Genomic DNA, 21,819 nt, shown 5'->3' with positions numbered 1-21,819 from the left:
GCTGTTGCCATGTAAAATGATCTACTAGATCTGCTCATTTGACTTAGCATCAGTTCATGCAAGTCTCCCTAGGCCTCTCTAAAATCATCCTGTTGATCATTTCTTATAGAACAATAATATTCCATAACATTCATATATCATATTCAGCCATTCTCCAACTAATGGGCATCCACTCAATTTCCAGTTTCTTGCCCTATGAAAAGGGCTGCCACAAACATTTTTGCACATGTGGGTCCCTTTCCCTCCTTTTAGATCTCTTTGGGATATAAACCCAGAGAAACACTGCTGGATCAAAGGGTATGCACAGTTTGATAATTGCTCTTCAGAATTGCTGGATCCATTCACAACTCCACCAACAATGCATCAGTGTCCCAGTTTTCCCACATCCCCTCCAACAATCATCATTATTTTTTCCTGTCATCTTAGCCAATCTGAGAGGTGGGTAGTGTTATCTAAGAGTTGTCTTAATTTGAATTTCTCTGATCAATAGTGCTTTAAAGCACCTTTTTATGTGACTAGAAATAGTTTTAATTTCTTCATCTGAAAATGGTCTATTCAAATCCTTTGACCATTTATCAATTGGAGAATGGCTTGAATTCTTATAAATTTGAGTCAATTTGCTGTATATTTTTAAAACGAGACCTTTAGAAAATACAAAATCTTAAGGAAGAAAATAATTCCTTGAAGAGAATAACTGGGAGAGACCTCCCCCCTCCTCTCGGCCCACGATTCCTGGCAGTGTTTCTTTGCGGATTCCTGTCCCCTGGGAGGGCGGGGCAGGGCGGAGGGGAGAAGACCAAGGGTGATGGGTGAATCAGGAGCATCAGCAAAGCCCCTGCGCTGCTCCAGAGCCGGAGGAACGCAGACCGGACCTGGGAGCCCTCTGCCCCAGCTCTGTAACGTGGAAGAGGGCCGAATAGCTCCGGCTTCCACCGCCACGGCGGGGGCAAAGTGAGGCAGTTTATGCGGCGGGACTCCGGCCGGGGACCGATGGGTGGAGGTGAATGGCGAGACCGTGGAGCAGGAGATGGACGAGAGCCCGCAGAAGCTGCATCCAAGGGCGGGGGAAAAACTACCGCGAGGCCAAGAGGAAAGGGATGGAAGGGGGTGCGGGGAGTCCCGGCCGAGCCGAGCCCGCAGAGGGCCGCATAGAAGCAGCCCCCGGGAGCTGCGAGGGAGCCGCGGGAAGAGAAGAGCCAGCAGCGACGGAGGGAGCTGGGACCCCGACTTTGTGCTATGAAAAAAGGTCCCAATGGCTATGGCTTCAACCTGCACGGTGATAATTCTAAACCTGGCCAGTATATCCAGGTTGTGGATTCCAACTCCTCGGCTGAGGCTTAAGGGCTCCCGGCTAGGACCGGATTGCGGAGGTGAATGGGATCTGCATGGTAGGAAAACAGCCTGGGGACGTGGTCGCTGCAATCAAGGCTGGTAGAGATGGGACCAAGCTGCGAGTTGTGAACCAGACGACGGGCGAGTTCTTCAAAAAGTGTACAGTGATGCCATCCCAGAGCACCTGAGCGGTCCCTTGTCAGAGCACGAGTTCTTCAAAAAGTGTACAGTGATGCCGTCCCAGAGCACCTGAGCGGTCCCTTGTCAGAGCACGAGTTCTTCAAAAAGTGTACAGTGATGCCGTCCCAGAGCACCTGAGCGGTCCCTTGTCAGAGCACGAGTTCTTCAAAAAGTGTACAGTGATGCCGTCCCAGAGCACCTGAGCGGTCCCTTGTCAGAGCACGAGTTCTTCAAAAAGTGTACAGTGATGCCGTCCCAGAGCACCTGAGTGGTCCCTTGTCAGAGGCTGTTGCCAACGGAGAGGTCGAGGAGAGTGGTGGCGCCCGGACTGAAGCAGTGTGTGAGAGCCCTAAATCAGCATCATCAAGAGCTACCCATAGTGAAACTAGTGATGAGATGGATTCTCAGGACAGTCCCAAGAAACAAAATTCCACTCCAAGAAGAGAAAGTTGGGGGAGGGGGACTGAGTTGTGCCCCTTGATTTCCCTTCCCTTTCCTCTTCTCCCCTTATTCCAAATCAAAGTACAAATTAGTACCAGCGTCTGATTTTCCTAGAACCCATGTTCTTTCTAAAACCCAGGAGCATGTTTTCCTCTTCTACCCAAATGAAAAGACACCTTTCTCTAAATCCCTTCTTTTTTTTAGGGCCTTAAGAAGGCTCTATTTCTTGACTACGTTTTCCCTACTCCCTCCAGCTGGAAGACTATGAGATGATTTAATAGGATAGATTTTTTTTCCAATTTATTTATTTTTTCATGCCATCCAACATAAAACCGTACTGAGCCTGAGAATGGCTGAATGAACCCTCCGGGCAGAATGCACATCTCAGGGATGGACGGTGTCTTCTCCCTAAAAGCTACAAATCAGGGTATTTGGAGGGTTTTTTTTGGGGGGGGGGAGTGGGAAATGTTTGTTTTAGTGTCATACATAAGTTTAGAAGGTTTTTTTTATATTATGATTAATATGATTTTTTACAGTTTCTGTGTTCAAAAAAAAAAAGAAAAGAAAAGAATAATTGGGCAAGTGGAATTAATTGACATTATGACTCCAAGATATAAAATTAAAAATAAATGGAAGAGAATCTGAAATATCTCATTAGAAAAATAACTAATCTGGAGAACAGATTGAGAAGATACAATATATGAATTGTCACTCTACCTGAAAGTTATGATTAAAAAAAAATAATCTGGATACATTATTACAAGAAATTGTTAAAAAAAAAAAAAAGGTAGAGATAAGAAAGAATCCACCAATCAACACATAAAAGAAATCATAGAGAGAAAACTTACAAGAATGTCATAGTTAAGTTTCAAAAAAAGAAAATATTGCAAGCTGTGAGAAAAAAATTAGCTACTGTGGAAAAACAAACAGGATGTTACAAGGACTAGGAGGTTCTATTCTAAAAGACTTAAGCCCTAGAATATTATATTTCAGAGCAAAGGAGCTGAGCTTGCAAAAACAGCAAGATTTGGCATGTTGAAAATTTTTTCTTTATTTTATTTTAAATTTATGAGTAAAACAAGAATTTTCAAAACACAGTAAAATAAAAAGATGATTGCACATGAAACTTAAAAAAAAAAAAGACTCGTTGCTCAGTGGAATAGGTTAGGTTCACAGGACAAAATAGTCAATAACTATAGCAATCTAGTGTTTGACAAACCCAAAGATCCCAACTTTTGGAATAAGAATTCACTGTTTGACAAAAAATGCTGGGAAAACTGGAAATTAGCATGGCAGAAACTAGGCATTGACCCATATTTAACACCATTGACCCATATTTAACACCGTACACAAAGATAAGATCAAAATGTTTTGATGATCTAAGCATAAAGAATGAGATTATAAATAAATTAGAAGAAAATAGGATCATTTACCTCTCAGACTTGTAGAGGAAGAAGTAATTTGTGACCAAACAAGAACTATAGGTCATTATTGATCACAAAATAGAAAATTTTGATTATATTAAGTTAAAAAAGCTTTTGTACAAATAAAACTAATGTGGACAGGATTAGAAGGGAAGCAATAAACTGGGGAAACACTTTTATACCTAAAGTTTCTGATAAAGGCCTCATCTCTAAAGTATATAGAGAATTGACTCTAATTTGTAAGAAATCAAGAATTCTCCAGTTGATAAATGTTCAAAGGATATGAACAGACAATTTTCAGATGATAATATTGAAACTATTTCCAGTCATATGGAAAGATGCTCCAAATCATTGTTGATCAGAGAAACACAAATTAAGACAACTCTGAAATACCACTACACACTTGTCAGATTGGCTAAGATGACAGGAAAAAATAATGATGAATGTTGGAAGGGATGTAGAAAAACTGGGACACTGATGCATTGTTGGTGGAGTTGTGAATGGATCCAATCATTCTGGAAAGCAATTTGGAACTATGCTCAAAAAAGTTATTAAACTGCATACCCTTTGATCCAGCAGTGTTACTACTGGGCTTATATCCCAAAGAGATATTAAAGAAAGGAAAGGGACCCGTATGTGTAAAAATTTTTGTGGCAGCCCTTTTTGTAGTGGCTAGAAACTGGAAATTGAAGGGATGCCTGCCAATTGGAAATTGGCTGAATAAATTGTGGTATATGAATGTTGTGGAATATTATTGTTCTGTAAGAAATGACCAGCAGGATGAATACAGAGAGGCTTGGAGAGACTTACATGAAATGAGCAGAACCAGGAGATCATTACACACTTCAACAATACTATATGATGATCAATTCTGATGGACATGGCTCTCTTCAACAATGAGAGGATCCAAATCAGTCCCAATTGATTTATAATGAACAGAACCAGCTATACCCAGAGAAAGAACACTGGGAAATGAGTATGAACCACAATATACTATTTCTACTCTTTCTGTTACTGTTTGCTTGCATTTTTGTTTTTTTCTTCTCAAGTTATTTTTACCTTTTTTCTAAATCTGATCTTTCCTGTGCAAGAGGATAACTGTATAAATATGTATACATATATTGTATTTAACATATACTTTATTTTTAAAAAAGAATTTTAATAGCTTTTTATTTACAAGTTATATGCATGGGTAATTCCACAGCATTGACAATTGCCAAAACTTTTGTTCCAATTTTTCCCCTCCTTCCCTCCACCCTCTCCCCTAGATGCCAGGATGACCAAGGGTCAGTGTTGAAAAATTACCCATGCATATGTTTTGTATATAAAAAGCAGTAATAAAAAATAAAATTTAAAAAAAAGAAAAGAATTGATCTTCATATAGTATTGTTGTTGAAGTGTATAATGATCTCCTGGTGCTGCTCATTTCACTTTGCATCAGTTCATTCATGTAAGTTGTGAAGACCGTGTATTTTTAAAATCAGCAGGAGTCCGGAGTTCAGGTTAGGGGAAAATCATCAGTCTTTATTCTCAGTGAAGAAGGATCGGAGGTGGAAGAGAATCGGTGATAGCAATGTGTGCAGCTGAGTCAAGAAGCTAGCTAGACCCCCAGCTACACGACCAGCAGCTAGGATAAAAAAACCCAGGCCCAATCTCTCCCAGCTTCTCTTCCTGTTCCTCTCTCTGCCTCCACCCACCAAAATCGTCATTTCCTCTACAACACATCAGGACTTGCACGGAGAGTGGGCAGGGGCCATTCTCTATCCAATCATGTATATTAATAAATAAATTACTATTTAGCCTCACGTACTTGGGACCTCAGTGCATCAACTCAAACCTCAGCCCATTACATCTCCCGCTTTCTTTTATTTTAGAACACAGGTAGTCATGCCATCCCTGACTCCTCAGGGAGGTCAGAGCCCCCAAGGGGAGGGGATCACAGCCTCCCTGACTTCTCAGGAAAGGCAGTGAAAGCACTAAAAGGAGATGATCACGCCCTCCCTGACATCTCAGGAAGGAGATGAAAAAGTACCAAAGGGAAGTGGGGTTGCTAGCGAGGTTTCTGGGCTGAAGGGTCTTATATGCACAAACCCATCAGCATGGGAGGTATTACACAAGCACATAGCAATAAGGCAGAGGCTATTAGGGATGACTCGCCCCACAGTCAGTGCAGGCTCGATGTGGTGTAACAAACATGAATTGTACACGCAAGTAGTGGAATAGTAAACAATATAAATCAACATGGTGTTGGAAAAGATCACCAGAAGTCCTAGAAGGAGGGTATGTAAACAACAGTCAGACATACACCTTCTTCACCACCCAAGAGATAGTCCAAAACCAATCTATTGTCCATTGTTACATGTCAGAATCCAATGATCCCCTGAGTTTTGAAGTCCTGCAAAAGTCTTTTATGTGTTAGGAATCCAATGATTCCAGCAGATTTTGAAGTCCTGTAACAATCTTATCATTTTTCAGAGAATCCAATGATTCCTGAGAGTTTTCAAGTCCTATGTCTCAGAGAATCCATTGATTCCTGAGGGTTTTCAAGTCCTATGTCTCAGAGAATCCAATGATTCCTGAGGGTTTTCAAGTCCTATGTCTTAGAATCCAATGATTCCTGAGGATTTTCAAGTCCTACAACAATCTTATCATGTCTCAGAATCCAATATTCCTGAGGGTTTTGAAGTCCAACAATCTTTAATGTCCATGAGTCAAATGCCATAACTGCCATGCTCTTTCAATGGTGAGCACAAGCAGCAACAGAACCATCCGATATTTCTTGGGTCTTCTCCTTTGTTTCAAGGGTCTGCTCCTCTTCTCGATGGACAAAGCCGAATATGGCTCGTTGGTACCATCTGATTCCTTCTCTACCTGTGAGATACAACAAACCCTCTCCCAAAGCAGTTAGCTTATCTGGTCCTTTCCATTCCACCACTTTCTGGGTCTCTCCACATCACCTGGCGTTATCTAAAAGATAGTGGAGCTGCTTGCACTAGACACTGACCTTCTGGTGGGTTATAAAACCTGTCTGCCAGAAGCCAGTGCATCTTTGTCAAAAATCAAAGTTAATAGTATAAAGAGCTAGATTTAGAAGTTCTCTAGGGGTTACCTTGGCTCCCCTTTCTTTTGTTTTGGAGGAATGTCTTAATATTCTGTTTCCCCTCTCCACTATTGCCTGTCCTTGAGGATTAAAGGTATGCCCGTGGTGTGTAAATTTTATACTGCACAAAGTGTGCAAAATGTTTTGAAGTATAAGCAGGACCATTGTCTGTTTTTATTGCTTGTGGCACACCCATGATGGCAAATGCTTGTATGAGGAATTCAGTGACCACTCGGGCTGTCTTTATTCTCAGTGAAGAAGGATCAGAGGTGGAAGAGAATCGGCGATAGCAATGTGTGCAGCTGAGTCAAGAAGCTAGCTAGATCCGCAGCCACACGACCAGCAGCTAGGAGAAAAAAACCCAGGCCAATCTCTCCCAGCTTCTCTTCCTGTCTCTCTCTGCCTCCACCCACCAAAATCATCATTTCCTCTACAACAATCAGGACTTAGGAGGGGGGGGGCATTCTTTATCCAATCATGTATATTAATAGAGTATAGCCCAATTACTATTTAGCCTCACATACTTGGGACCTCAGTGCATCAACTCAAACCTCAGCCCATTACAGTAAGTCTCTACAAGCCTGTCTGTATTCATCCTGCTGGTCATTTCTTATAGAACAATAATTTCCTAACATTCAATACCCAAATTTCACTATTTCTCAATTGAGGTATCCATTCATTCAGTTTCTAGCCATTAAAAGGGGCTGCCACAAACATTTGGCAATACAGGTCCTTTCCCTTTTTAGTATCTCCTTGGGTATAAAGCCCAGTAGTAACACTCTGGATCAAAGGTATCCAGTTTGAAACTTTTGACTGTTCAAATTCTTTCCAGAATGGTTGATTCTTCCAACTCCACCAACAATGCATCAGTGTTCCAGTTTTCCCACATCCCCTCCAACATTCACATTATTTTTCCTGTTATCTTAGCCAATCGCAGGTGAGTTTATCTCAGTTATCTTAATTTGCATTTCTCTGATCAAAGTGATTTGGAACACCCCTTTCATAAGAGTAGAAATAGTTTTAATTTCTTCATCAAAACTTTGTCTTTTTCATATCCTTTGGGACCATTTATCAATTGGAGAATCGATTTCTTATAAATTAAATCAATTTCATATATTTTAAATCATTTTATCAGAACCTTTACTGGAAAAATGTTTTCCCATTTTATTCTTCCCTTCTAATCTTTTTGATTAGTTTTGTCTGTAAAAGCAACGTATAATTTTTTTTTTTAATTTTGTGATCAATAATGATCTCTGGTTCTTTTTTGGTCACAAATTCCTTCCTCCTCCACAAGACTGAGAGGTAAACTATCCTATGTTCCTCTAATTTATTTATAATCTCGTTCTTTATGCCTAAATCATGAACCCATGTTGATTTTATCTTAGTGACGATGTTAAATGTGGGTCCATGCCTAGTTTCTTTGGCTATATAACTTTAAAATTCAATTTGATGCATTATTTTATACTTGTTTAAAGGAGAGTATGTGAAAAGTTCAGCTTGGATGTTCCTTTTAGTTGATTGTCTTGATTCTACCTATCAATTGCATTAATTCTAAGGCAGGTTCAGTTATACTCAGACTAGTTTTTGTATTCATATTGAGGAAAACCTCTTGAATTCATCTATGGGTAGCTGAATTGACATTCTGATAATTAGCTTTAAAAATACCCGTTTGACATCAACATAAATGAATAAATCACAGTGAAACTTAGGACAAAGGTCACAAATGAATCTGATGAGAGAATGAAGGAAGTTAAAGGACTAAAATGGAGACAAGTATTCTTGGGTAAACTTAAGGAGTAGTGAAGCAAGGAAAGTAGAAAAAGTTTCTCTGAGGCCATCATAAAGATTGCTAATTTCTAAACTCTAGGAAATTAGAGTAGCTGTTTTTCTGACATATAATATATTGGAAGTCTACTCTATCCCTTACAATCTACATCAAGTGCAGTCAATATGAGATTTATTTATAAACAACTTTTCTGGTTCCTACCAAGATGGCTGATTAAATGGGTTATTTTTTGAATTTAAAAAAACAAAGCAAAAAGAAAAGTCCTAGGAATATCATATCCAACATTCAAGATTCCCATGTTAAAGATAAAAGACTTCAAAAAGAAGTAGGTCATGTACCAGGGAAACATGTATCATCTGCTTCAATTCTAAACCTTTTAAAACTGTTTTTTAAAATTTGTTTATTTATTTTAAATAATATATTGCTATGAGTAGCAGAACATGAGAGGATTCAAAATATAAAGAAATATTTCCAAAAACTCTATATAATAAATACTACATATTTTGTTCACAGATGCCCATCCTTTCCTTGCTTCCCTGTAGGTTTTCTTTAATTCTCTGCTGTGCACTTTGTATTTTATTCTTTTTTCCCCTTTCCTTCCTCTCTTCCCTTGTTCAAGAAGGCTACAATTAGCCATGAATATATAAATATGATTTCTATTTTTATAATACATAATTTATATATTACATACATACTCACATATATACACATATACACAGATATCTATAATTGTAGACATATATACACATATACATTCATATGCATCTGTGTGAGACTATACTATGCTTGTCTGTCTTATTTCTTTGAAACTGGATAACATTTTCCTTCAGAAGTCCAAAACTTTTCATATTTTTCTTTTTTGTGCTGAGGCAATTGGGGTTAAGTGACTTGAATTCACACAGGGTCACATACCTAGGAAGTATTAAGTGTTTGAGGCTGGATTTGAACTCAGTTCCTCCTGACTTCAGGGCTGGTGCTCTATCCACTGTGCCATCTAGCTGCCCCCTTTTTATATTTTTCTAACTCTACCATATCATTATTTCTCACACCATAGTAATTTTCCAACTTCATATTGTTTATATTAAATAGCCTAAATAATATTTATTAATGTAGATGAAATATAGTGTAGTTGCCTGATTTTTTCTCTTTTGATTAAATGTTTTAGTTTTAACTTTGCTTGAGATTATGATTACTATTCCTGCTTTTTTTTACATAATAAATTGTACTTCTTATCTTTTTTTGTTTCTGTGTTATCTCTTATTTCCTGTCTCTCCTGATTCCTTTCCTTTACCAGTTACCTTGTTATCCTATTATTTAACCCAATTCCCTTCCAAGGATCTCTCCTTTTCCCCCTTTAACATATCTAACCTTTTTTATCCCACTCCCTATAATCGATACACCTTTCTATACAATCTCCCCCATCATCTTATTCTTTCACCCTCATTACTTTATATGTTTAGATGACATTTATTCCCTTCTAAATGCATATGTTATCTATTTGAGATCTGATGGGCATAGCACAACCTGTAAAAATCTCTTTTAAACCCTCCCTTTCCCTATTCCTTTCTTATTTCTTTTTGAATTTAGAAAACTTTTACACACACGCTCAAGCATACACACACACACACACACACACACACACGCACACACACTGTTCCCTTTTTAACCCCTTCCCAATGAGAGCAGGGTTCCAGAACTACCAGCTCTTCTCCTCCATCTAATTACTCTGTTAGTCCTTCCTTTAACACTTCATTTATTTCATTATTCTTTTTACCTTTTCCTAAACAATTCTGCCTTTTAGAATCACATTATACTCAATTCCACCCTAACTTTTCTTTTGAACTACCCAATTATGACACATGGTTTACATTTCTATATATAAAACATAAACTATTTGTCTTTATTGAATCCCTCATAATTAATATTTTATGTTTACCTTATATTTCTCTTGGATCTTATATATTAAATTTTCTATTAAATTGAGGTCTTTTTGCAACAAAATCCTAAAAGTCTGGAAGTTCATTGAATGGATACATTTATTTTTGTTCAAGATTATGCTTAATGTCATTGGGTATGATATTTTTGGCTGCTACCCCAAGTCTTTTGCCACTGCTAGATCTTGTGTAAGTCTAACTGTGGTTTTGCTGTATTTGAATTGTCAGGTTTAGTTTTTTTTTTTTCTTTTTGCTCTTAATATTTTCTCCTTGATTTGGAGGTTTCTGAATTTGGCTATGCTATTTTTGTAGGATTTCTTTTAAGTGAATTTTTTCTATTCCTACTTTCCCCTCATGTTTTAACACTTCAGGACAGTTTTCTTTATTTCTGCTATTATTGTATTAAGATTCTTTCTTTGATCATAGCTTTCAGGTAGTCTGAGTATTCTTACATTTTCTCCTTTTGATATGTTCTCCACATCAGTTGTTTTTCTTTGTGTTAAGATTATACTTGTGTAATCGTGCAAAACATTTCCATAATACTTATGTTTTAAAAGTAGGCAGAGCAAAAAATTCAAGAAAAATAAAGAACTTTTTAGAAAAAGTATGCTTCAATTTGTATTCAGATAAATCAGTTCTTTCTCTGGGGATTTATAGTATTTTTCACCATAAATCCTTCAGAGATTTCTTCAATCCTTATATTGCTGAGAACACTAAGTCATCCATAGCTAATCATCTTATTTATTGTTATTTCGTACACAATACATTTCATTTTATATCAGCTCATGGAAGTATTTCCAGGTTTTTCTGAGAGCTTGTTATTCATCACTTCTTATGTCGTAATCACATTCCTCAAAAGTTCAGCCATTCTCCAATTGATGGGCATCCCCGCAATTTCCAATTCTTTGCCCTCAAAAAAGAGCTGATATAAATATTTTTGACCATACATGTCCTTTCCCCTTTTTGCTTTTATAGCGATTAGGATACAGACTTAAAAATAGTATTGTTAGATCAAAGTATATGCATGATTTTAAAGCCCTTTGGGCATAGTCATCCTAAATACAGAATAGCTGAATCAGTTTATAACTCCACCAACAATGCATTAATATTTTTCTCAACAACCCTTCCAACATTTGTCATTTTCCTTGTATGTTATAATTGCCAATCTAGTAAATATGAGGTAGTAACACAAAATTGTTATAATTTGCATTTTTCCAATTAATAGTGAGTTAGGTCACTTTTTCATATAGCTATAGATAACAATGATTGTCTCAGCTGAAAAAATTTTCATATTTTTTGATCATTTGTCCATTGGGGATCAGTTGTTTTTCTTATAAAATGTCTCACATTCTCTTCAATTTTATCACTTTTTATATTTTGTTTTATTATAACATAATTTTACTGGCTTCCCCTTAGCCAATTCTAATTTTCAAGGAGTTATTTTCTTCCCTATGACTCCGATCTCCTTTTCTAAATGGTTGACTTTCTTTTCATAATCTTCTTATTTTTTTCTTGTTCTTATTCTGCCCACCCTCCCAAATCTCTCTCATTTGATTTTTTAAAATCTTTTTTGAGTTTTCCTATGAATTCATTTTGGACAGGTGACCAATTTGGGGGTAGGAAAAGCTTTTTCACTTCCATATTCTCCTCTGAAGATGAACCTAACTCTTCTCTATTCCCATAGTAACTTTCTATGATTAGGTTCTTTCTCCTTTTCTTGACTTTTTTTTTTTTTAAATAGCAGCTGGCCTCAGTTCCTTCTTCTGGCCTAGAACCTGCAACCAAGAATTCAGCTCTCCTTTAAGTGCCCATGGCCACTAGCATCCCTGCCTCAGTGCTTCTGCACTCATGGAGAATATTCTGTTTTTCTTTGCCCAGAGCCTTGTCTCAGCATCATAGTTGGGCCTGCCTTCCCTTATCAGAGGAGGTTCCCTTAATCTTACCCGCACACGGTTGCCTGTCTTCCCATACTGTCTGGGGCAGAGGCTGAGACTACCCCCCCAACCAAGCTAGCCCCAGGGCTCACCACTTGCTGTTTCAGTGGAACTAATATGGAGGTATTTACACTTTATGGGGGCCAAATCTCAGTCTTGGTATCTTTCTTTATTGTCCCAGGAGGACCACTGTTTTGGCCAAATTCTTGTTTATTTTTACATATTGCTAAAAAATGCTATATTGTTTTATTTGTGTGAGGGAGAGTGGGAGAACTTGGAATTTTCTGACCCACCATCTTCCCACAATTCTCTCTTTTTTTAAAGTATTAAGGTCATATATCCTCTTAGAATGTATTATGGAGAAAAAAATCTGAACCTAATTTGTGCTATACTGCTCCCTAGCTTAGACACACACACACACACACACACACACACACACACACACACACAATGAGGGGGTTCTTTCCCAAGTAATTTGTCTTCTGGTATATTGGATACTGGGTTATTGAGTTTGAATGATTCTGATTCTCTCTTGGATAGTCTAATCCATTGATTTACTTCTATTTCTCTCTCTGTCTCTGTCTCTCTTTTTATTCTCTTCTGTCCCCCTTCCTAACCAATACCAAATGGCTTTGATAAGTAATGCTTTACAATACAGTTTGAACTCTGGAAATTATAGTCGCTGTTCATTTCAAACTTTTTTCATTATTTTCCTTAATAGTATAAATCTTTTGTTTCTCCAAATGAATTTTGTTATTATTTTATCAAGTTCTGAAAAGTATCCATGTCATAGTTTGATTAGCATAGCATTACAAATCTAATTAATTTTTGCAATGTTAATCTGGAATTATGCCCCCAAAGTTATCAAACTGTGCATACCCTTTGATCCAGCAGTGTTTCTACTGGGCTTATAGCCCAAAGAGATACTAAAGAAGGGAAAGGGACCTGTATGTGCCAAAATGTTTGTGGCAGCCCTGTTTGTAATGGCTAGAAACTGGAAAATGAATGGATGCCCATCAATTGGAGAATGGTTGGGTAAATTGTGGTATATGAATGTTATGGAATATTATTGTTCTGTAAGAAATGACCAGCAGGATGAATACAGAGAGGCTTGGAGAGACTTACATGAACTCATGCTAAGTGAAATGAGCAGAACCAGGAAATCATTGTATACTTCAACAACAATACTGTATGAGGATGTATTCTGATGGAAGTGGATTTCTTTGACAAAAAGAAGATCAAATTCAGTTCCAATTGATCAATGAAGCAGCTACACCCAAAGAAAGAACACTGGGAAATAAATGTAAACTGTTTGCATTTTTGTTCTTCTTTGGGTTATTTCTACCTTCTGAATCCAATTCTCCCTGTGCAACAAGAAAACTGTTCGGTTCTGCACACATGTATTGTATCTAGGATATACTGCGACATATTTAACAATATAGGACTATGGGGGAGGGGGTGGAGGGAGAGAGGGGAAAAATCGGAACAAAAATCCCTTGAGTGCAAGGGATAATGTTGTAAAAAATTACCCTGGCATGGGTTCTGTCAATAAAAAGTTATTATAATAAAAAAAAATAAATAAATTTCTAAATAAAAAAATAAACTCTGGTATACAAAAAGGTGAAATATAGTAATGGCTTGAGTGAAAGCAGTTATCAATATATCTTATAATTAATAATGAATACAAGTTAAGTATAAAATTATATTTTGTTTATTTTGATTCTAGAATAAAGTCCTTGAAACATTCTAAAAAACATTCTTAAAAAAAAATTCCTCTATTTAAGTTGTTCTTTATTTCTTTATAGAATATTTTGTAATTGGTTACATGTAAGTAGTTTGTCTGTTTTGATTGATTAACCCTGAAATATTTTGTAGGTAACTTAGAATGATATTTCCTCTCTATTATTTCCTCTGGGATTTTGTTATTACCTAGAAATGTTGATTTTTGTGGCTTATTTTGTATCATGCAACTTTTTTGAAACTACTGTTGTGTCATTATATCTTTATTCATTCCCTAAGACTTTCTAAATAAAACATATTAGCAGAAAATAGGCTCTCTCTCTCTTTCTCTCTGTCTATATTTTCTTTTGTTTTAATGCTATTACTAGTACTTCTAAAACTATGACACTTAATATTGATAATGTACTGTCTAAGATTTTCTTTGTTTTTTTAATTTCATTTATTTATTTTTAATATACATTGCTTTATGAATCATGTTCAGAGGGAAAAATCAAAACAAAAGGGAAAAACCATGGGAGAGAAAAAAACAGAAAAAAGAAGTGAACGTAGCATATGTTAATTTAAATTCAATCTCCATAGTTCTTATTTTTAGATGCAGATGGCATTTTCTATCCAAAGTCTATTGGGATTGCCTGGGATCACTGAACCACTGAGAAGAACCAAGTCTTTTACAATTGATCATTGCACATTCTTCCTTGTTGTGGACAATGTATTCCTAGTTCTGCTTGTTTCACTTATCATCAGTTCATGTAAATCTTTCCAGACCTCTCTAAAATCAGCTTGTTAGTCATTTTTTATATTCCATTACCTTCATATACCACAACTTGTTCAGCCATTGCCCAACTGATGGACACCTACTCATTTTCCAATTCTTTGCTACTACAAAAATAGCTACTACAAACATTTTTGCACATGTGGGTCCTTTTCTCTCCTTTAGGATTTCCTTGGGATACAGACCCAGTAGTGGTATTTCTGGGTCAAAGGATATGCACAGTTTTATATCCCTTTGAGCACAGTTCCAAATGGCTCTCCAGAATGGTTGGATCCTTTTACAATTCCACCAACAATGCAGTAGTGTCCCAGTTTTCACACATCCCTTTCAACATTTATCATCTTTTTCTATCATCTTAGTTAATCTGAGGAGTGTGAGGTGGTGCCCCATAGTTGTTTTAATTTGCATTTCTCTAATCAATAGTGATTTAGAGCATTTTTTTCTAGATGATCATAGATGGCTTTAATTGTGTTATCTGAAAATTGTCTGTTTGTATCCTTTGACCATTTATCAATTGGGGAATGACTTGTATTCTTATAAATTTGACACAGTTCTTTATTATGTATTTTAGAAATAAGACCTTTATCAGAAACACTGGCTGTAAAAATTTTTCCTCAGCTTTATACTTTTCTTTTAATCTTGTTTGTGTTGGTCATTCTAAGATTTTCTGTGTAAACCACATTAACAAAAAATGGGATTTTAAAAATCTCTCTTTGCTTTTAATGTTTTATTTTACTGCTATTACTAGCACTTCTAAAACTATGACACATAATATTGGGGATGATGGACATTCTTGCTTTAATTCTGTTTTTCTTGTAAAAGATTATAGTGTATTCCCATTGTAATAAGATCTGTTTTTCTTTTTTGATAGCTGCTTTTAATTATAATCAATGTTATAAAATATATGATAATGCAATATTAACTATAATTAATTATATAAAAAGAGGCCTTCAGTACTCACACTCTAAACATTTTTGTTAGTCTAAATGAGTGTTATATTTTCTACATCTATTAAGGTGATGTTTTGTGTATGTGCAATTACATATGCGTGTGTTTGTGTGTTCTTTTCCTTTAACCTGTTCAGTTGAGAGCTTTATTCATTTGTATAATAAATGTCTACTTTTACACCCTGATAATGAGATAAATTTCCCTTAACTTTCATTTTCCTTCTACCATTTCTCCAATGCATTCCTTTTCCTCTCTCTTTACATTCTTCTATAAAGATCATCAAGTCATAATAGGACCATTTTCAGTCCTTGTCGAATTAGACTCCCTCTCTTGTCCCTAATAATAACAGGGTTCAGAGGAGACACATCATTTCTCCACAGTTGAATGTGAGGAATTTATTCTTCTTTTGTTTCTTATAATTGTTTATTCATGTTTACCTTTTTACCTCTTCACTATTGTGTTTGAATTTTGAAGTTTCTACTTATCTCTGACATTTTCATTAGGAATGTTTGGAAGTACTCTATTTCATTAAAGTTCCAGCTTTTTATTCAGTAGTATTAGCCTAATTTTTGTTGGATAAATTATTTTTGGCTGAAGCCTCTATCCTTTTGCTCCTGGAACATTCATTCCAAGTTCTTTACACCTTCATAGTGGAAGCTGTTAAATTATGTATGATCTTGACTGTGCCTCCTTTAGACTTGAATTCTTTCTTTCTGGTTGGTTTCAGTATTTTTTTCTTTGACCTGGAAGCTCTGGATTTTGGCTATGATAATACTAGTTGTTTTTATTTTGTGTCCTGGTGGATTCTATTTGCTTTCTGATATTAAGAGATGTGGACAGTTTTCTTTTATAATCTTTTGAAATAAGATATTTAGGTTCTTCTTTGTTTTTGTTTGTTTTTTTTTTTTTTGTCTTGGTACTGATAGCATAATTGATAGAAATATGATTGTTGCCTCTAGCCCGAACTTGTCCCCGCTCTAGCCCAAACCCCACAGAAATCCTCATTCACTAGCTGATAGGTACAAGTACAGATCTACACAGTCTGTAGTTCCATCATTCATCAAGTCTAGACATACCATAGAAATCGACCAATAAAAAAGTAGCACCAATGAAATTAAACCATAAGTTTTAATCTTTCCCCTGACATAGTGTTTGCTCACTTTCCTCCTTTGCTATTCTTTAGATGAACTTATAACAAAATCATGCTAATCATAATATCATTATCATAAATTAATACCCCCCAACTGGGCTTTTTTGTATGCATTTTGTATGCGTAACTAGATGCACAGTTCCATCAAGACTTTAGAAGACCTACCTATATTAGCAAACTCCTCCTCCAAAGTCAAAATCTACTTATCTTGTGAGGATATGTAATCAGATTCCATAAATATCTTTGTCTTGCTTTGTTGGGATGCTAACTAATGAAGAGTTACTCAAAAAAGGACAGCTCACTCAGAGTGTGTGAAACTAAATTAAACTTAATAAATAAAATGGCCTGAATCCTGAATTCTTTTAAGGATAACATAGAAGATTATCTGCTTTAACCCCAACATGATGATTCTTCATATTTTTCCCCATTCTCAATCTGTTTTCTAGGTAAAATGTTTTTGGCATGAGATGCTTTACTTTTTTTCTTGTATTTTTCCAACTTTTAATTTTATTTTAATATTTCTCATTATGTTAAAGGAGTCACTAGCTTCTATTTGATCCATTCTAATTCTGGGGCAACTTTTGCTTGGGCAAAATTCATTCCAAGTTGCTTATATCATTTCTATTTCTCTCTTCTATCGTTCTCATATCATTTCTAATTTTCTGTTCTTAAGAATTCTCATTTCATTTATTTAAAAAATTTTAAACTATTGTATAACACTTGCTTCATTTCTTCCAGTAATTCTAGTTGAATCTGTGTCCAAGTTGTTTTCTCTGAGGCTTTGCTTATAGATGTTTTGTAGTCAATCTCTTCTGGGTTTGTGTCTAACACCACAATAGCTTTTCATGATTTTTTTTTTTTTTTTTTTTTTGTCTTTTTGTTCATTTTTTCTACCATGAAAAACCTCACTTTAGACTTGATATTAGAACTAGGCTCTGCCTAGTCTGGGCTTGTTTAGTTACTACTTTTTTTGTATTGAGTATTGTATTATTCCAGAATCTCAGAGACAGACTAGAGACCTGCAAACTTTCAGTACTCCCAAAGATCCAGGGCAAAGTCTGATTATTATTTCCACCCATCTTTTTAAGTTTCTGATCTGGATTTAGATCTAAGCAACAAATAGAATACTGCTGAATTCAACCTCTATCAGCCAGTTGAAAAGCTCTTTTGATTCAGTGACAGAATTGTTGGCTTCCTTTTAATTTTTTATTCCTGTCCAGGGCATTTTATTTCTTTCCAGGTTAGGCTAGGTGCTGTAAATGAAATGCCACTGGGCTCCTGAAATCTGAGTCACATTGCTAATTCTGCTTTTGAACTTCCTTTTTTCTTAGTACATTACCCAGGAACTAGAAGACCCCTCATGGATGTAAGTTGTCTTCATAGTCTACCCTGGATTTGCTACTGAGTTCCACCAGTTGACATCACTTCCTGTTGTGGTACTCCATCATGGTTTGGGGATATCTTCCTGCCCTGGTAGTTACATCAGTTCCTGGGCTACACTGAGCATGTGTTGTGCTCTTGGCCTGAACATCTCTTTGGTGTCTGGGGACCTTTCTGTCTTTCTGCTATGCAGACCTTTGTGAGCTGTGACTTGCCCTGTATCATCTTTTCGATTTCAGTTTTGTCTAGGTCTATTTGAAGTAGTCTTGTGTAGGGGAGCTTGGCTATACAGTTCACTGCCACTTCATCATCTTGAGTCCTCCTTTTACTAGGATAGGTCTTTCATCCCAGGAACCAGAAGCAAAGTAAGTAATCAATTTTAGAAGCAAAGGCTTAAGAGCAGGAGGAGTTTCACTCCTGGATGACAGAGTTGTGTTTGAAAGAATCAGAGGAGGTAGGACTCTCTTCAGAGCTGGCTTCATTCTAAAAGTCCAACCATTAACCCTAGTCCTGTGTTTTGGAGCCACAGAGATAAATGCAACCCTCTTTCACATCTCTTTAGATATTAGAAAATAGTTTTCTTTCCTAAATATAGAAAATAGGTTCCATCCATGTTAACAGAGAGGGAAAGTTAATAACCATCCTGGATTGATAATTACAAAATTATAGATTCTAACTCACATAAGAAATCTCTTTTGCAATATACTCTACAAGCATCTAGTTTTTCCTTGAAGACCTTTAAGAAGGGAACTCACTGACTACCCAGGAAATTCATTCCTTTTTGGGATAAATTCCCAGTATTAAAAAGTTTTCCTCTGCATCGTTTTAAATCTGCCTCTCTACAGCTTCCACCTGTTTCTCTTCTGGGGCCAGAGAGGGTCTTCCAAGATGACAACACTTCATATCTTTGAAAACAGCTGTTATAACCTTCCCTACCAAATCTCTTTTCTAGGCTAAATATCATCAGTTCCTTGCAATAGTCTTCAAGTAAATATAGTCTTCAATCCCATGATCGTCTGCTTCTGGTGGGTTTGATAGTTTGTAAACTGTCTTTTAATCCCCAAGATTCCTTAATAATTCTCTTTGCTTTATCTGAGAAAATATCTGCCTCAAGCTAATGTAAAATCTTAATGAAGTGCATGACTATCTGAAAGTTTTCAGATTTGTCAGTACCTTAGACGGAAGGACTTTTCATGACTCTTTTTTCTTTCCCTATTTCCTTCCTCCCCCAAACCCTAGAGAACCTTTTTTCCTAGGCTATTTAAGTGACTTTTTTCTTGTTTTTTTTTTTTTAAACCTTAGTAGTTTTAGATGCTGTAATTAGTATTACAAAGAGTTGGAAAAATGCCTGCAGTTACAAAATGTCCTCCTCCCTCCTTTTTCTTTATAGGTCCCGCCTCTTCTGCTCACCCTTTAGCCAGCAGCAAGACAGCTGTGTTCAATCAGGAATCACTTACAACTCCAGGCTGAAAAGGAGGGGGAAACTGTAGTGCGTAGTGCCGCTGAGAGGTCGGTGTCTCACTCGGCGTTGTGTTCCGCGGGGCTCCTCCGACTGACTCTTTGGAAGCGTCCTGAATGCTTTCTCGGGTTCTGCTCTCATCTGAGAGGTGTCTTCCGACCCAGCTGAGGAGAAAGGTGGCTCAGAACCGCGGGGAGATTGTCGGGGCTGGTATTTCACACGGGCTTTGGGCAGTTTGGAAATGCAAAGCGTTCGCTACCTTCTGTTTGCAGTCGGGGCAGTGTTACAGCATTTTTTGTAGCAGTGGATCTTTGGTGAAACGAAAATCCGTACAACCTGGCTATTTTCGGAGCGCTTGCATCGTTATTATGGATTTGCAAATTCCCGAGTGAAAATGGCTGTCTGAACAAAATGTGCAAAAAGGAGAAAGCCTGGAAAGGGAGTCCGTGTGGAGGCTTACACACAATTTCCGTGCATTAAAACCTGGAGGAATACTCAAGTCTGAAAAGTTCAATCATGAATTCTGGAGTTGTCTTGAAATATGGAAATGACTCCTCTGCGGAGCTGAATGAGGTAAGAAATCGCTGAAGTTTCAAGTTCCTATTTGTCATGCGTTTTTTTTTTTTTTTTTAAATCCTTCCTCTTCCTTTTTCACGTCCGTCCGTCTCCCTCCACCCCCTACTTTGTGCTTACGGGCTACAGTCCTTGCTATGAAAGATTAATTGATTTTCTGCATCATGTTTTAACTTGCTGTGCTGCTCAGGAAATGACCTGAACTTTTATTTTGAGTTTGCACTGAAGTGATTAAAAACAAAAACGATTCTTGTTGGGAGAGGCTCTTTCCTTGATTTAGTAAAGGATTCCCTCTCCCCTTCCGCCTCCCTTTCTTCTCTCCTCTCCCCCGCCCCCCATTCCTTGTTGCAGTAGGTAAAAACATACATTTTAGCCGAGAGTAAGCGGATGATAACTAAAATTTGATAGGAAGAAATAGTATTAAGCAACTACTTTGGTTGAACCCTTGAAATATTTGATTAAAATGTAGCCGAGAGAGTCCTGCTGCTTCTGTTTTGATGAGTTTATTTTTGTTGGGGGATGGAAAGGAAGGATAGTGAAAGCCTTTTAGAAGTGGATTTCCTGGCTTAATGGTAGGACCTGGATTCCGCCAAACTAACTGAAATCTTGACCTGTTGTATTTAAATGGATTTTCAAATTAAAAGTCACCTAAAACGTTATGCAGATATTAGAGTAGCGCACGACTCTAAATTGCCCTTTTTTTTTTATAACTATAGGAATATCTTGGACATTTTGTAGTGGTTTTGAATGTGTGAAAAGGGCTGATAAGATTTTTAATGTCCAATTTGAGATTAGAACATCATTGTTTGCAGTTTTTAAAAATGAGAAGACTGACATACAACTTCTTTCTTTCTTTCCTTTCTTTTTTACTTTCCCCATTTTATACACAGCTAGTCTCTTGGAAGAGGGAAATGAATAAATGTGGCAAATGTAGATTTCCACACTAGTCATAAAGATGACTAGAGATGAAGAGATCTATGTCGTTCTGTGGTTAGCTGGATGGGGGTTGGAAATTTGAAAGAACTGGAGGGGAAGAGAAAGAACATCAGAAAAGGAAACCTGAGAAGGTTTAATGTTCTCATGAATAATCACTTACTGCAATTGGCCATGTAGCATGAAACTTTGATTTAAAAATCTTTCTATTGTAACTGTATTCTGTTTTGGTGGGGGAGGAGGGAGGAACAGATAAATTACATTTAGTATTTATAGACAGTTACATTAGTTAAGGAAGCCACATATTTTACAAATTCATTTAGAAATGGGGGGAATAGATAATGACCTCAGGATTTTGTAGATGAAGATTAAGGACAGTTATTAAATAATGTGCCAAATTTACCAATAGGAAGTTATTAGTATAGTAGGAAAAGAACCAAAGAAACATATTTAAATCCTAGTAGGACTCTAAACCTCTTTTTTCCCCATGTCCTGAGTCAAATCCTTTTGAATTTTTTTTTTTTAAATGCTGTTATGGCATAAAAAAATATTCACTAGGCTCACTAATCTTGCTTGTAATATTTATGAATATCATAAGTTTTTCTGTGCCATTTAGTTTCCTGGGCTTTAAACTTAAATGGTAACAATTTTGAGAGGTTTTTTAAAATTGATTTCTGGATAAGCATCATTGTCTTGTGCAGTGGTGTCAAACTCAGAAGTGGGAACACTATTT

The 21,819-nt window shown here is 36.6% G+C and overlaps 1 protein-coding gene and 1 pseudogene across 2 annotated transcripts in view; both read left to right on the top strand.

Annotated features, from left to right (window-relative positions):
- The first annotated feature begins 609 nt into the window (after positions 1-609).
- LOC100927313 lies at positions 610-19,591 on the top strand (annotated as a pseudogene).
- The window catches only part of MCC (MCC regulator of WNT signaling pathway), a 223,516-nt gene continuing 221,242 nt past the window's right edge, over positions 19,546-21,819 (top strand). For both annotated transcript variants that reach the window (XM_031943717.1, XM_031943721.1), the window contains exon 1: positions 19,546-20,153. In XM_031943717.1, the coding sequence (XP_031799577.1) occupies positions 20,097-20,153 (57 nt within the window). In that variant the 5' untranslated portion in view covers positions 19,546-20,096. The remainder of the gene's footprint in view (positions 20,154-21,819) is intronic.

This window comes from Sarcophilus harrisii, chromosome 1 (genome assembly GCF_902635505.1).
Source record: "Sarcophilus harrisii chromosome 1, mSarHar1.11, whole genome shotgun sequence".
Lineage (NCBI taxonomy): Eukaryota > Metazoa > Chordata > Mammalia > Dasyuromorphia > Dasyuridae > Sarcophilus > Sarcophilus harrisii.
This window is presented reverse-complemented; position numbering and strand designations above follow the sequence as displayed.